This window comes from Taudactylus pleione, unplaced genomic scaffold, assembly GCF_031769625.1.
Source record: "Taudactylus pleione unplaced genomic scaffold, aTauple2 ptg000435l, whole genome shotgun sequence".
NCBI classification, from domain to species: Eukaryota; Metazoa; Chordata; class Amphibia; order Anura; family Myobatrachidae; genus Taudactylus; species Taudactylus pleione.
Genome location: NW_028284837.1, coordinates 3467801 through 3483809, shown reverse-complemented (window position 1 = coordinate 3483809; position 16009 = coordinate 3467801). Strand labels below are relative to the sequence as shown.

Genomic DNA, 16009 nt, shown 5'->3' with positions numbered 1-16009 from the left:
CGTTCCTCACCGTTTTCAGGGCGTTTTAGGGGCGTACATAAATTACCTGCTACGACCGACATAGAAGGCCGGAAGTAGTAAAACGTCACTCTGCGAGCAGGTTAGAGGCCTGGCTGATCGTACAGCTTGAGGTTGGGAATGTGCTCTCGCAAGCCCCAGAGTACAATCGATACTAACGAATGTGACTGATGTTCGGAGTGATGTTTCTATTTTGAGCCACACGATGCAAGCAGCTAATAATCATTTGTTGTAGCTAAAAACACTGCTAATTGGCTTATAATTGTTTCAGCTGCGTTTGCATTAACGAATAATGAGAATAAATATATTTCAGGGGGATGGCTTATTCTATGCGTTTTTTTGGTAATTTTTGGAGTAATTTGCATACAACACAAGCGGCCGCAACCACCAGAAGAAAAGTAACATACAGCGACTGACAACGACTGACAGAGATTGACTCGATCGCTAGCTGCTATCACTCGCTAGCTAAAGGAGGTGCTTTGTTCACGTATGGGCGTCACTTTGGTTACGACCGACCGGCCGTGCGATCGCTTCCTTTTTCAGTTTTGCGGTCTTTAGGCGTACGACCGAGTGGCCGCTTACGACCGACTCTGAATGAGGTCCTGAGATTGAAAGGATTTTACAACTCCAATAAGCGCCTGGGTTATATTCCCTATTGGGTGCAATGGAGTACCAATGCAGCCTCACGCACACTTGCACAAGCTCTGACCTTACTCAGAAATTGCTAACTTCAGCGCACGCGTCTGGCGTCACAGTGGCTAGTTTATGCACACCCCTGCAACGGTGTGTGAACGCACTGGTGTGCCTGCATTTCCCCAACCACCCCCCCGTCACCACCCACAAATGGTGCTTCCTGTCACTCACTCTGCGATGGGTCTGTGAAGCCTCTGCGATTGCAGTCCTGATCACAATAGCTAGTTCGCGCACTGCGATGCTTATTCATGCGCAGAATGCAATATTCAGCCGATTGCGTGCGTATTAGCAACAGCGATCCAATTTGATACAGGCCCATAGACATAATTACAGAAACAGCAATACATATTGGTAGCTGCACAGTCACTTCAGTAATATCACTCAGGTGCATGTAAGGGAGGGGTTAGTCTATACAAGAAACAACAAAAAGTAATCCCCCAGCACTCAGAATACAATCAGCAATAAGATTTGAAAAACGACATGGTGGTAGATAATTCAGAGATTTATTTATTAACAGTTTCTTATATAGCGCAGCATATTCCGTTGCGCTTTACAATTGGAACATTAATAGAACAAAACTGGGTAATAACAGACAGATATATAGGTAGGAAGGCCCTGCTCGCAAGCTTACAATCTATCTCAGTTGCATATATTTGCAAAACTATGGCTAAGCCTCCAGGCCACTTCACGGCTTCTCTAATACTGGAGGTCCCTATCCCTAATACTTGGTCAAAGTCTGGGGTGCAGAAACCCAAAAAGCCAGCCACCCCAGGGAAGCACACCAGTGAAGGATTAAGTGTTAGTAATTATTAGGGGTGTGCACCGGCCACTTTTCGTGTTTTGTGTTTTGGTTTTGGATCTGGATCTTTCTTCGTGTTTTGGATCTGGATTGGTTTTGCCAAAACCACCCTTCCGTGTTTTGGGTTCTGGGTTTTGTGTTTTGGATCTGTATTTTTTTTTAAAAAAGCATAAAAACAGCTAAAATCACAGAATTTGTAGGTTTTTCTGCTCCTATGCTATTATTAACCTCAATAACCTTAATTTCCACTCATTTCCAGTCTATTCTGAACACCTCACACCTCACAATAGTGTTTTTATGTCCAAAACGTTGCACCGAGGTAGCTGGATGACTATGCTAAGCGACACGAGTGGGCGGCACAAACACGTGACCCATCTAGACGTGAAACTGCAGTGGCAGACAGGATGGCAGTTTGAAAAACTAGGCCCCAAACTGTACATAATGCAAAGAAAAAAAAGAGGTGCAAGATGGAATTGTCCTTGGGCCCTCCCACCCACCCTTATGTTGTATAAACAGGACATGCACACTTTAACAAACCAATCATTTCAGCGCCAGGGTCTGCCACACAACTGTGGCTGAAATGATTGGTTCGTTTGGGCCCCCACAAAACAAGCTGGCAATTAATGTGTCCCTGCACAAACTGGCTCTATGGAGGCAAGATGTCATCCTCATCCTCCTCATCCACCGATTCCTCACCCTCTTCAGTGTGTACATCCTCATCCTCACAAAGTATTAACTCGTCCCCACTTGAATCCACCACCACAGGTCCCTCTGTACCTTCTGGAGGCTGGTCTCCCTGGAAGAGCTGATAATTCATTTTGATGAACATCATCTTCTCCACATTCTGTGGAAGCAACCTCCTACGCCTTTCGCTGACAAGGTTCCCGGCTGCACTAAACACTCTTTCGGAGTACACACTGGAGGGGGGGCAACTCAGGTAAAATAGAGCCAGTTTGTACAGGGGCCTCCAAATTGCCTCTTTTTCCTGCCAGTACAGGTATGGACTGTCTGCCATGCCTACTTGGATGCTGTCACCGATGTAATCCTCCACCATTCTGTCAATGGTGACAGTATCATATGCAGTGACAGTAGACATGTCAGAAATTGTTGCCAGGTCCTTCAGTCCGGACCAGATGTCCAAACTTGGTCCTGCCTGCCCTGCATCACCGCCAGCGGGTTGCTTAGGATACCTAAGTTTTTTCCTGGCAGCCCCAGTTGCAGGAGAAAATGAAGAAGGAGCCGTTGACGTGTCACGTTCCGCTTCAGCTGACAGTGTGTTCACCAGCAGGTCTTTGCACCTCTGCAGGCTTGTGTCGGCCGGAAAGAGAGACACCACATAGGCTTTAAACCTAGGATCGAGCACGGTGGCCAAAACGTAGTGGTCTGATTTCAACAGATTGACCACCCTGGAATCCTGGCAAAGCGAATGAAGGGCTTCATCCACAAGTCCCACATGCCGAGCGGAATCGCTCCGTCTTAGCTCCTCCTTCACTTTCTCCAGCTGCTTCTGCAAAAGCCTGATGAGGGGAATGACCTGACTCAAGCTGGCAGTGTCTGAACTGACTTCACGTGTGGCAAGTTCGAAGGGCTGGAGAACCTTGCACAACACGGAAATCATTCTCCACTGCGCTTGAGTCAGGTGCATACCCCCTCCTTTGCCTATGTCATAGGTGGATGTATAGGCTTGTATGGCCTTTTGCTGCTCCTCCATACTCTGAAGCATATAGAGGGTTGAGTTCCACCGCGTCACAACCTCTTGCTTCAGGTGATGGCGGGGCAGGTTCAAGAGTGTTTGCTGGCGCTCCAGTCTTCGGCACGCAGTCGCTGAATGGCGAAAGTGGCCAGAAATTTTTCGGGCCACCCAAAGCGTCTCCTGCACGCCCCTGTCGCTTTTCAGAAAATTCTGCACCACCAAGTTTATTGTGTGAGCAAAACATGGGACGTGCTGGAATTTGCCCAGATGTAATGCCCGCACAATATTGGTGGCGTTGTCAGATATCACAAATCCCCAGGAGAGTCTAAGTGGGGTAAGCCACTGGGCGATGATTTCCCTCAGTTTCTCTAAGAGGTTGTCGGCGGTGTGCCTCTTACTGAAACCGGTGATACACAGCGTAGCCTGCCTTGTAACGAGCTGGCATTTCTGAGATGCTGCTACTGGTGACGCTGCTGCTGTTGCTGCGTAAGGTGATACATCTACCCAGTGGGCTGTCACAGTCATATAGTCCTTAGTCTGCCCTGTTCCACTTGTCCACATGTCCGTGGTTAAGTGGACATTGTGTACAACGGCATTTTTCAGGACACTGAGGACACTTTTTCTGACGTTTCTGTACAGTCTCGGTATCGCCTGCCTAGTGAAGTGGAATCTAGACGGGATTTGGAACCGGGGACACACTACCTCCATCAATTGTCTAAATCCCACTGCACTAATGGCGGATACCGGACGCACGTTTAACACCAACATAGCAGTCAAGGCCTCAGTTATACGTTTTGCTTCAGGATGACTGCTGTCGTACTTCATCCTCCTCGCTAAGGACTGTTGGAGGGTCAATTGTTTAGTAAAAGTAGTGGTGTTCCTACTTCCTCTCTGGGATGATGAACGACTCCCAGCAGCAGCAACAGCAGCAGCGGCAGCAGTAGGCGTAGCAATGCAGGATCCTCCGGAGGAATCCCGGATAGGAGAGTCAGTCATGCCAGTGACATGGCCTGCAGGACTACTTCCGATCCTAACTAAGGAGGAAATTGACGAGGAGGGAGTTGACGGTGTGGTTTGCAGGCGCTTGGATACAACAGGACAACGGGATTTAGGTGTCCCTGGACTGCTTACGGTCTTAGCCAAAGTTTCTGAACTTGACAGTAACTTTTTATGAACGCGCTGCAGGTGCCGTATAAGGGAGGATGTTCCTAGGTGGTTGACGTCCCTACCCCTACTTATTTCACCTTTACATATGGTACATATGGCAAGACAGTTGTTGTCCGGATTTGGATAGAAATATTGCCAGACCAAAGAGGTGGAATGTTTGGTCTTCTGCCCAGGCATGACCGTGATGGGCTTTTTCATCCCACGGACAACAACTGTCTCCCCCGGAGCCTGATTTAAACAAACCACATCACCATCAGAATCCTCCTCGCCAACTTCCTCCTCAGCGCCAGCTACACCAGTATCCTCATCCTGTTGTACTTCAACAGTGACATCTTCAATTTGCATATCAGCAAGTGGACTGTGGGTGCTCCTTTCAGCACTTGCAGCGGGCGTGCAAATGGTGGAAAGAGCCACCTCTTCCCGTCCAGTGCTGGGAAGGTCAGGCATCGCAACCACCACCACACTTGGACTCTCCTTGGGGATTTGTGATATCTTCTTAGAAAGCACAGTTCTTCGCTGTGCTTTTGCCAGCTTAACTCTTTTGATTTTTTTAGTGGGAGGAGGGCTTCCATCGTCATGTGAAGCTGAACCACTAGTCATGAACATACTAGGGATCGACCTTAGCCGTTCCTTGCCACTCCGTGTCGTAAATGGCATATTGGCAAGTTTACGTTTCTCTTCAGCTGATTTAAATGTCTTTTTCAAGGTCATTTTCCTGAACTTTGCCATTTGGGATTGTATGTGCCCTCTACTATGACATTGGGCATCGGCCTTGGCAGACGACGTTGATGGCATGTTATCGTCTATGTCATGACTAGTGGCAGCAGCTTCAGCACTAGGAGGAAGTGGTTCTTGATCTTTCTCTATTTTATTTTTATCGGAGAAAGTTTGGTCCTCCATTTATGTTATATCGATTTGATATATACGTGCGGCTAAACACAGAAAATAATTTTTTTTTGGGTTTGGACTGGAGTGTACTTTGTGGGTTACAGCACCCTTTAACGGTCAAGCCAGCCGGCCCTTTACTTATGACACAGGCGCACGCTTGGCACTACTTTGTTGATGCACGTGCGGCTACTGCGCACACAATTCACAAACACAGAAAATAATTTTTTTTTGGTTTGGACTGGAGTGTACTTTCAGGGGTTACAGCACCCTTTAACGGTCAAGCCAGCCGGCCCTTTACTTATGACACAGGCGCATGCTTGGCACTACTTTGTTGATGCACGTGCGGCTACTGCGCACACAATTCACAAACACAGAAAATAATTTTTTTTTGGTTTGGACTGGAGTGTACTTTCGGGGGTTACAGCACCCTTTAACGGTCAAGCCAGCCGGCCCTTTACTTATGACACAGGCGCACGCTTGGCACTACTTTGTTGATGCACGTGCGGCTACTGCGCACACAATTCACAAACACAGAAAATAATTTTTTTTTTGGTTTGGACTGGAGTGTACTTTGGGGGTTACAGCACCCTTTAACGGTCAAGCCAGCCGGCCCTTTACTTATGACACAGGCGCACGCTTGGCACTACTTTGTTGATGCACGTGCGGCTACTGCGCACACAATTCACAAACACAGAAAATAATTTTTTTTTGGTTTGGACTGGAGTGTACTTTCGGGGGTTACAGCACCCTTAACGGTCAAGCCAGCCGGCCCTTTACTTATGACACAGCCGCACGCTTGGCACTACTTTGTTGATGCACGTGCGGCTACTGCGCACACAATTCACAAACACAGAAAATAATTTTTTTTTGGTTTGGACTGGAGTGTACTTTCGGGGGTTACAGCACCCTTAACGGTCAAGCCAGCCGGCCCTTTACTTATGACACAGCCGCACGCTTGGCACTACTTTGTTGATGCACATGCGGCTACTGCGCACACAATTCACAAACACAGAAAATAATTTTTTTTTGGTTTGGACTGGAGTGTACTTTCGGGGGTTACAGCACCCTTAACGGTCAAGCCAGCCGGCCCTTTACTTATGACACAGCCGCACGCTTGGCACTACTTTGTTGATGCACGTGCGGCTACTGCGCACACAATTCACAAACACAGAAAATATATTATTTTTTTAGCACTTGGGGGGAGCACCCCTGATGGACAGAGCACCCCCTGGACAACACTACAGCACTCCTTTAGGACTGGGACACTGCACAGGACTTTGGAGTGGACACAGCCCCTATGGAGAACTGACTGCACAACACAGTCCAGCCAGCCCCTATGGACTTTGAAGTAGTGGACACAGCCCCTATTAACAACAGCAGCACAGCACAACACAGCCAGCCCCTATGGACTTTGAAGTAGTGGACAACAGCAGCACTACACTACACTACACTACACTACACTACACAGCCCTAACTCCCACCCTCCCTCTTCACTGTCCACAGCCGAGTGAGAAAATGGCGCCGACGCGGGTACCTTATATAGGATCCAAAACCCGCGAGACTCGGAAGGCGGGATGATGACGTTTTGCCTCGATTTCAGATCCGAGTCAGGCGGGAAAAGTCGAGCCTGACTCGGATCGGACTCGGATCGGGGGGGCTCGGGGGGGTTCGGATTTCAGAAATCCGAACCCGCTCACTCCTAGTAATTATTGATAAGAATAAAGCAAAAACTAACACTTAATCCTTCACTGGTGTGCTTCCCTGAGGTGGCTGGCTTTTTGGGGTTCTGCACCCCAGACTTTGACCAAGTATTAGGGATAGGGACCTCCAGTATCAGAGAAGCCATGAAGTGGCCTGGAGGCTTAGCCATATTTTTGCAAATATATGCAACTGAGATCTCTGAATTATCTACCACCATGTTGTTTTTCAAATCTTATTGCTGATTGTATTCTGAGTGCTGGGAGAACACTTTTTGATGACTAAAAGAAACATTGGAGCAATTTACACACCAGACCGAGAAAAATGCTGCCCCATATGTACTACCCGCATTGAGAAATGATGTACGTGCTTACTGTATATACTGTATATGTTACATGAATCCTGAGAGTGGGTGACAGATTCCCATGTGCTACATGTGACAGTTTGGATTGTTTGAGGCATTTTATTAAATATACTGAAGGACGCCTGGAAATGAGAATTACTGCATTAGTGCCAGTGGGAGTTGTAAAATACATTCTGTTATATAAATGTATAAACGTACTAATGGGCGGGATTATTGGTGGTTAGGGAACAACGGCACATGGCTGATGGTTTTCATCTCAAAGCCATTGGATTTAAGAGGGGGAAAACTCAAAACACTGATGATGTGCGGTGATTTAAAACCCCCCAGAACATGCGCAGATTAGAGTAACCTACACCCTGGTACTCCAGGTGGGAACATCCTGCTTTTACTTACTTTTATTTTAACAGCCCATTGCAGCTCAGACTGGTCCTACAGAGGAGGCACCTGAACACACATATATATAGGCGGATTCAATGTGAGATCCCCGGCCAAAGGCTATGTGGCACTGGGCCCTTCCTGCTGTCCCTGACCGGCGGATACCAGGGGAATAGTAACTAACATTTACATATTTACTCAGTAATAAATCAATAATACTCAGTAACCCCTCTGATCAAATAATATATAATGCCCCCACTAATCACTTAATGTATACTGCCCTCGCTAATCAAATAATACATAGGGTCCACGCTGATCACATAATACATAGTGCCCCCGCTGATCACATTATACATAGTGCCCCATCTGATCACATAATACATAGTGCCCCCACTGATCACATAATACATAGTGCCCCCTCTGATCACATAATACATAGTGCCCTCACTGATCACATAATACATAGTGCCCCCGCTGATCACATAATACATAGTGCCCCCACTGACCACATAATACATAGAGCCCCCGCTGATCACATAATACATAGTGCCCCCTCTGATCGCATAATACATAGTGCCCCCACTGACCACATAATACATAGAGCCCCTGCTGATCACATAATACATAGCGCCCCCTCTGATCACATAATACATAGTGCCCCCACTGACCACATAATACATAGAGCCCCCGCTGATCACATAATACATAGTGCCCCCGCTGGTCACATTATACATAGTGCCCCCACTGATCAAATAATAAATAGCGCCCCCTCTGATCACATAATACATAGTGCCCATGCTGATCACATAATACATAGTTCCCCCACTGATCACATAATACAGAGTGCCCTCTCTGATCACATAATACATAGAGCCCCCGCTGATCACATAATACATAGTGCCCCCGCTGATCACATTATACATAGTGCCCCCACTGATCAAATAATAAATAGCGCCCCCTCTGATCACATTATACATAGTGCCCTCTCTGATCACATAATACATAGTGCCCATGCTGATCACATAATACATAGTGCCCCCACTGATCACATAATACATAGTGCCATCACTGATAACATAATACATAGTGCCCCCTCTGATCACATAATACATAGTGCCCCCTCTGATCACATAATACATAGTGCCCCCTCTGATCACATAATACATAGTGCCCTCTCTGATCACATAATACATAGTGCCCATGCTGATCACATAATACATAGTGCCCCCACTGATCACATAATACATAGTGCCATCACTGATAACATAATACATAGTGCCCCCTCTGATCACATAATACATAGTGCCCCCTCTGATCACATAATACATAGTGCCCCCTCTGATCACATAATACATAGCACCATACATACTGTAGCAACCTCCATCTTCTTCTGGTTCTAGAGAAGGCTGTCACTTTCCTTTTACAGTACATGGCCAGCCTTGTGGTTATCCATCCGCGTGTAGTAATTGTGTGTAGCCCGTAGTTTTATAGAGCATCATGTGCACTCCTGGAATCAAAACCAGGACACGTGTTCTGCATGCTCCGCAGTAGTGCAATGGTCTGCAGCACTGTCTCCCTGAGAAATATTACAATGTGGGCTGGTGATGTACTATTCTGCCCTTGCTCTAGTCTGTCCCAGCTGCCTCCTGTCTGTGCACCGGCAGAGGGAGGAATTCACAACTACTGTAGTGTTGCTATTTGTTTATTCCAATGATTGACCGCGGAGCTTCTAAATATCCCTGATTTCCAGGTGTAGTCCCAGATTTTAAAAATCTGTCATTGGAAAGGTCTCTAGTTTTTTATATTGACCATATGCATAGTAGAATTGTAGTTGCTTTGTGTACTGGTTGCAATTCTCACCCTGGGGCATATTTACAAAAGTGTTTGGTTTTACAAGTGGAGATGTTGCTCATAGCAGCCAACCAGATTCTACTTAACATCCATCTAGCACCTTATAGAAGATAATAGCTGGAATCTGATTGGTTGCTATGGGCAACATCTCCAATTCTAAAAATCCGTACTTTAGTAAATATGCCCCATCAGTCTTATTCCCTGGGTTTTGCAGATCAATATTTATTGAACAGGGATCTTAAGAATGAAAACCAAGTTCAGTGGTTCCATGGTGGGGATTGTAGTCCTCCTCTGTCTACACTGCCAAATGTCCCTGAAACTACAACGTGTTTGTATTTGTTAGATGTGGGGGCCATACAGAAAGCAGACATCACTGGCTGTTCACAATATTGCAGACTCTATTGGAGCCAGTAAATCTAGTGTTTCAATAGCTGCTTAAAACTCATAGCAAAACCGGATCTGCGCCACCAAAACAGATGGGGAAATGCGGAGAGAATTTAATTACGGCAACTGTTTAAATAGCTGCTGTTTTGGCTGTTTTCAGGACACTCTGCAGTTGCCTGCCCCCTGTCTGCACCCCAAATTCAACCGCACAGTCTAACAAGCACGAGACTGCTGGAAGTGTGTACCCCGATACCTGGCTGATAACGGACACCGCTCTTATTTATGAGGAGATCACTCTTACATGTGCAGACAGAGAGTACTCGGGTGTGTACAGTTACTTCCACAAGACGATGCCGGAGCACAGCTATATCATCTACCAGATCTCCCGGGTGCAGAACTACTACCAGTGGGAGAAATACTTCAGGTGAGATTGTGCGCTTAAATAATATTTGCTTCCATATTGCCTAGGGCTTGGGAATGCGACCGCCCATAGCCGGCCTGTGGTTCCCAACAGGCCTCGAAGTGACCAGCCGTCATTGGCTGTAATATCACAGTGTGAGTGCTCAGTGGAAGGAGAGTTATTACTAGTATAAGAAGAGGTAGCGATTGTATACTTGAGAGAAGTATAATTACACAATGTAAATTAACGACATTTCTGGTTGGTTTCTTACAGGAAGAGGGCGTACATGTCTCGGAGTACCGGCGACCCAGATAAAAGCACTTTGGAGCGACATCTTTTCCACGGCACAAAGGCCACCAACGTAGGGGCAATTTGCAAGCTGAACTTTGATTCTCGGGTGTGCAGAGTGACTGTGTTCGGTAAAGGCTGCTACTTCGCTAGGGATGCCTGCTATTCTCATGCCTATTCTCCTGCCACCACCGATGGTTACCGCTTCATGTTTCTCGCCAAGGTGCTACCGGGGCGCCCTTCTGAGGGTGAATCTTCTTATGCTCGTCCACCGCCTATAAATGCAGAGGACCCCGCGAGTGTCCTCTATGACTCTTGTGTGAACAAGACCCAAAATCCAGACATATTTGTTGTGTTCGATAATGACCAGTTCTACCCCTACTATCTCATCAAATATCGGGAGATGGAGGAAGTGGTTCTACTGGATTAAGGACCCCGATTCTTATTGCCGATGTTTACTATTATCTCACTCACTCACCACGATGTTCCATGTTTTAGGTCTATACATCACAGGATCTTTCTACAGCAGTTGTACCAGGCCTTGTATACAGATCACCTACATGGATGGAGACCTGCACTACCTGGACTCCTTGGTGGACCTGCTCACCTACACCTTTTGTGCAGCTCTCATACTCATGCTCTCACTTTGAGCAACATCTGTCTGTATCAGCCGTGCACCTCTTCCTGTGGGACTTACTACATTACTGGGACAGCACTTCTCCACTACTTCTCCCCAGACTGCTTGTCCTTACTGTGATCGCTGAGGCCATCTGCTCAGTTGGGAACTGATTACAGCCTCTCCCGCACCTGCCTGACCAGTGCTGGACATCTGCACCTTCTTTCCATCTCGAGACATCCAGGTAATCCTCAGTGCTGCCTGTGTTGGTCTTACTGGGATTCAGCGAGGGTAGACATGTCCATCTGGTACTCCTTGGCTGGCCTAGGCCTGGGCATCTTCTTAAACAAAACACCTTGTCTGTTTCCTTACTAACAACCTCTCCCTTGCCTCCCTATTGTGTCTTCTCCTTTCTCTCCTGCTCACCACTCCCTGCCCCCATCCTATTTTCCTCCACCCCTCCCTGGCTGCACAGTTTATCCTCTGCCCTCTTAGTGCCTTGGCGCAGGACATTTGCGGCTGAACTCTCTTCAAGTCTTCATCATGAACGTTCCACTACTAAAATACTGGACCCTCACTGCCTGCGTGTCCTGAACAGAACTTTAATAATTCCTTCTGGAACAGAGGTCTCTTTTTTTCCTTTTACCCATTAGCTGCTGGACCTTTTTGTCACCTGGTACTGTAGGGGTTTTTCGTTATAGTATATTATAGCTGATCACATATATTATTTGTGCAATCTATCACTGCTGTGTACTTTATATGCTGTGTGCCCTGCCACCTAGTGGCCATACAGCAAATGCTTAGCTATTTTTTTTTTCTTTTTTAAATTCCTATTTGTGTTTGTTTTCTATATTACTGTCACCCTGATTTTGTTTTTACACAGCGTCTACTTTTATTTCTCTGTATTTGTCTTCTGTGTGTTATAGTTTTCCCCTGTAATCCTATTTGCACTGTGATTTAGGGGTCTATTTACTAAAGCTATTTTGCTGGAACTCTCTCCGAAAACAGACATCTACAGGGTATCCCTGTAAAATCTAAGTTTTTGCTTTTAAGCATTCGCTGGGGCAGAAGCTTTTACATAGGTTGTGCTTTCGCAAAAAAAGAGGGCGCTCTCTGAGGTGTGTTGATTTCTCTGTCAAAATAATATTAGTTTTTGCCCTTCTCTGCCCAGCTGGTCTGCGAGTTAATGTACAGGGTTAAACCTTTTTTACATCACCCCCGAGGAGGGTAGAAGACATTGACGCATAGGTCACCGTCCCGCTCTCCAAGTCCCCAATACGTTTTGGGAGATTTTAATGTGTTTTCTAACTCCTCATAGTGATGGGACTTTCCTCTCTAATGGCCAGGGATGATCCCTATTGCTAATTATTCACCTTAAGTTATGTGTCTGGTTAGTGTTTTACTGCTCACCTCTTATTGGGGTATAAGTTTATTATTTATTTTTATATTTTCTCTATGTTAACTATGGTGCCTGGTCCTCGCCCAACAATGCCCACCTCTTTTCTGGGTCAGAATCATTTACATAGCTGTTACTGATGATGTTTAACTAAAAGCGAGCAACTGAATACAAGCGTTGAAGCGCAGTGCATAAAAGTATTATTACTTTGTGTGATGCATGTGTTACCGCATAAGAATTCATTCATATAAATTAAAAAAATATATTAAATAATAAATACAACATACAGTCTAGAAACCTTTAAAAAATAATAATAATAATAAAAAAAATTATATATATATATATATATATATATATATAGGAAACATGAATAGAGGAACCTTTTACTACTAAAGTCTTCATTTGAATATATAGGTCTGGTAGTGTATACCGATGTAAGTTTAAAATTGTGGTCGCTAAAGTAGCTGCAATCCTCATCAACCCCTACAGAAACAAATGTATCAGAGCAAAATTTCCAGTGGTGAAAGTTTGTATCCTTTCATTAGAAACAAAGTTGCTTAATGTAGCCTGGTGCTATTGAAGTGTAATTGTAGTTAGACTGGTGAGGATATAGCCAAACCTCAATTACTGACGCGTTTCGCCCACATGACTGGTATAATCCAGTGGTTCTCAATCTTGGTCCTCAGGACCCATCACAGTGCACATTTCCCAGGTCACCCAGCAGCTACACAAGTGTACTTATTACTCACTGACACATTTTAATAGATCCACAGGTGGAGCTAATTATCTCACTTGGGATTCTGTGAGGAGACCTGGAAAACAAGACCTGTTTGGGGTCCTGAGGACAGAGGGGCCAATTCAGACCCAGACGCTAAACAGTGCTCTCTCGCTGCCAAAAGGGGCCGGGTATACAAATTACGCGATTGCACTGTCTGTTGTAAGGACGCCCTCTATGTCTTATACCCCTTTTACACCAACCGAATAACCCGGGTTATTGCCGGGTCGATGCTCTGTGTGAACGGCTTCCAGAAAAATACCACGGGTTGATTTACCCGGGAATCTTACTCGGGTTGGGAGCAGGGTTGAAAATGGGTTGTTCCCGTGTCATGCGACAGTGTGAACGGGTGCTACCCGGATTATTTGACCCGGCTACATTCTGCTATTAGCTGATTGGAGCTTCTGGGGCACTGGCAGATGATGTAATTTGTCAGGGCCCTGCAGAGAGACGCACACGCAGCCATTACTTGCCTGCCTAACCTCCTGCACACAGCCTGCACCACAGTCTTTCCAACTCCCACAAAACGCAGGCTGATACACAGGCTGCCACAGCAGAACTACAGCCTGCACCACAGCCTGACCAGCAGCTACAAACGCAGGCTGATACACAGCCATAACAGCAGCCTGAGCCACACCCTGTTCCTACAGCAGCATGTGTGCTGCCACAAACTGGACCGATGCCGATATCCGAGAGCTACTGCTCATCAGGGCGGAGGAAGAAATTAAACGCCAGATGACCGGCACAGTGAAAGATGCAATAGTGTACCACAATATAGCCCAGACGCTGGAGTCCCGAGGGATAAAACGCACGCAGCAGCAAGTGGTAAATAAATTGAAGGCCTTGCGTAAGCAGTTCACTAAAGTGCACGATCATAACCGCAACAAAAATGGTGCATGCCGCAAGGAATGGGAGCATTACCAATTGTGCTACAGCGCTTTTGGAAATACAGCGCTTTCAAACCCCATAGCACTGTCCTCCTCAATTGCGCCATCCTGCTCCAGCCAGCAGGAGGATAGTCAAGAGGTACCGGCTACACAGGTTACCCTGTTGTCCTCGCAAAGCAGACCAACATCACAGCTCCTACTGACCGATGAGCCTGGAGAAGGTAGTGGGATGGATTCATCTGTGAATGCTGACAGTATCGCTTCCACCATAGATGAGGTAGTTGAGACAAGCTCAGAGACTGCGCCCCCTAAAAAGACCCCTCCGCTACGCGCTAATAGTAAGTATTTTAAAAAAGAAAAACACCCACATCACACACACACACACTACATTCACTTAAATCCAAATGGTAACTGTTGCAGAGTGTTGCTAGCGTGCAGGTAGATAGAAGTCCACAAGCACATGTACGCGAACACCACCGCTATCTTTATGTCAGCTCAGTGCATCTTATATTTTTTTGTTTGTTTTTCCCCTTTGCAGTCTACAATGTGCCACCCAAAAAGAAGAAGCTCAACAGGTCGGAGCATTTAGCTAGAGCGATGACTTCTGTGATCGTGGAGCATCTCCGCGAATTGGTTGCCGACATTCAGAGGCAGGAGGATGCTAGATTGGATCGGTTTCTAGAGTCCGAAAGGGAAATGCAGCAGTCATTTATGAGGCAATTAATGGATATGCAGGAGAGACTGCTCGTGGTTATCCCAACCAAACACAGCCATTACCACAGGCCCCAGTGTACCCAGAACACAGATTTGGGCAGTGCAATATGGGGCCCAATTATTACAACCCTAGCACTAACCCTAACACAACACAAACAAACCAAGAGTCACCACAGTATACAGTGTATAGGCAATTGCTGTAAACATGGCCTTTTAAAATATTTTATCGTTGTACCATCCGGAACATGTTCTATTTTAGTTTTGTTTTTTTATATTGTGTGGCTAAAATTATCATGTTTATTGTGTGAAGGCACTTTTCATTTTTTTATAACTTTTATAGTGTATTGTTTTGACTGCAGGGATCTATAAGGCACTTTTCTTTTATACTGGGCATATGATGTTTGACATATGTTTTATACTGTTTTTAGACTTTTTCAACAATCTGAGATTGTGTTAAAACTGTTCTACTAAAAAACACAATATATGCACATGGTTAAAGAAAAAAAAAAAAACTTTAAAACCAAATAAACCAAAAACATGTTTGGAATGTGAAATTTTGCCTTTTTATTTGAAACCAATAAGGGAAGGTTTGTTGCAATGGTGACCCGGATGAGCTCGGTGCTGTCCTCATGCTCCCCCACGTAGCTTACTGCATCACTTGTAAAGCCCCCCCACCTCAGTGTCCTGCACATTCCACTCGGGAAGGAAGTGGTCCTTTTGAATTTCACAAATGTTATGATTTTTAGGTCCACATCATTCCTCTTCATGAGACAGCGCCAAAGTCCTTTTAAATGTCCAAAAGCATTTTCCACAGCCATCCGGGCAGAGCTAAGGCTGTGAGTGTAGGTGACCTTTTCTGGGGACAACTGTACATGTTGTGTATAACCCTTCACTAGCCAATGCTTCAACGGATATGCCGCATCGCCAATGATGTGGACCGGGACCTCGCCATCTACGGTCACCGATTTCTGTAAAAAAAAAATATTGTCACTATAATGAGAAG

At 45.8% G+C, this 16009-nt stretch overlaps 1 protein-coding gene across 2 annotated transcripts in view; it reads left to right on the top strand.

Moving 5' to 3' along the window:
- LOC148505911 (protein mono-ADP-ribosyltransferase TIPARP-like) overlaps positions 1-15390 on the top strand; it is a 42035-nt gene extending 26645 nt beyond the window's left edge. Inside the window, exons 5-7 of one of the 2 annotated variants that reach the window (XR_015869834.1) lie at positions 10091-10354; positions 10604-11478; positions 14831-15390. Coding sequence is in view for 1 of the 2 variants with exons in the window: in XM_088447625.1 (XP_088303751.1) it covers positions 10091-10354; positions 10604-11048 (709 nt within the window). In the remaining variant the exon portion in view is untranslated. Of the gene's footprint in view, positions 1-10090; positions 10355-10603; positions 11717-14830 lie in introns of those variants that run through there. The other variant, XM_088447625.1, reaches the window with a different exon arrangement.
- Positions 15391-16009: the final 619 nt, after the last annotated feature.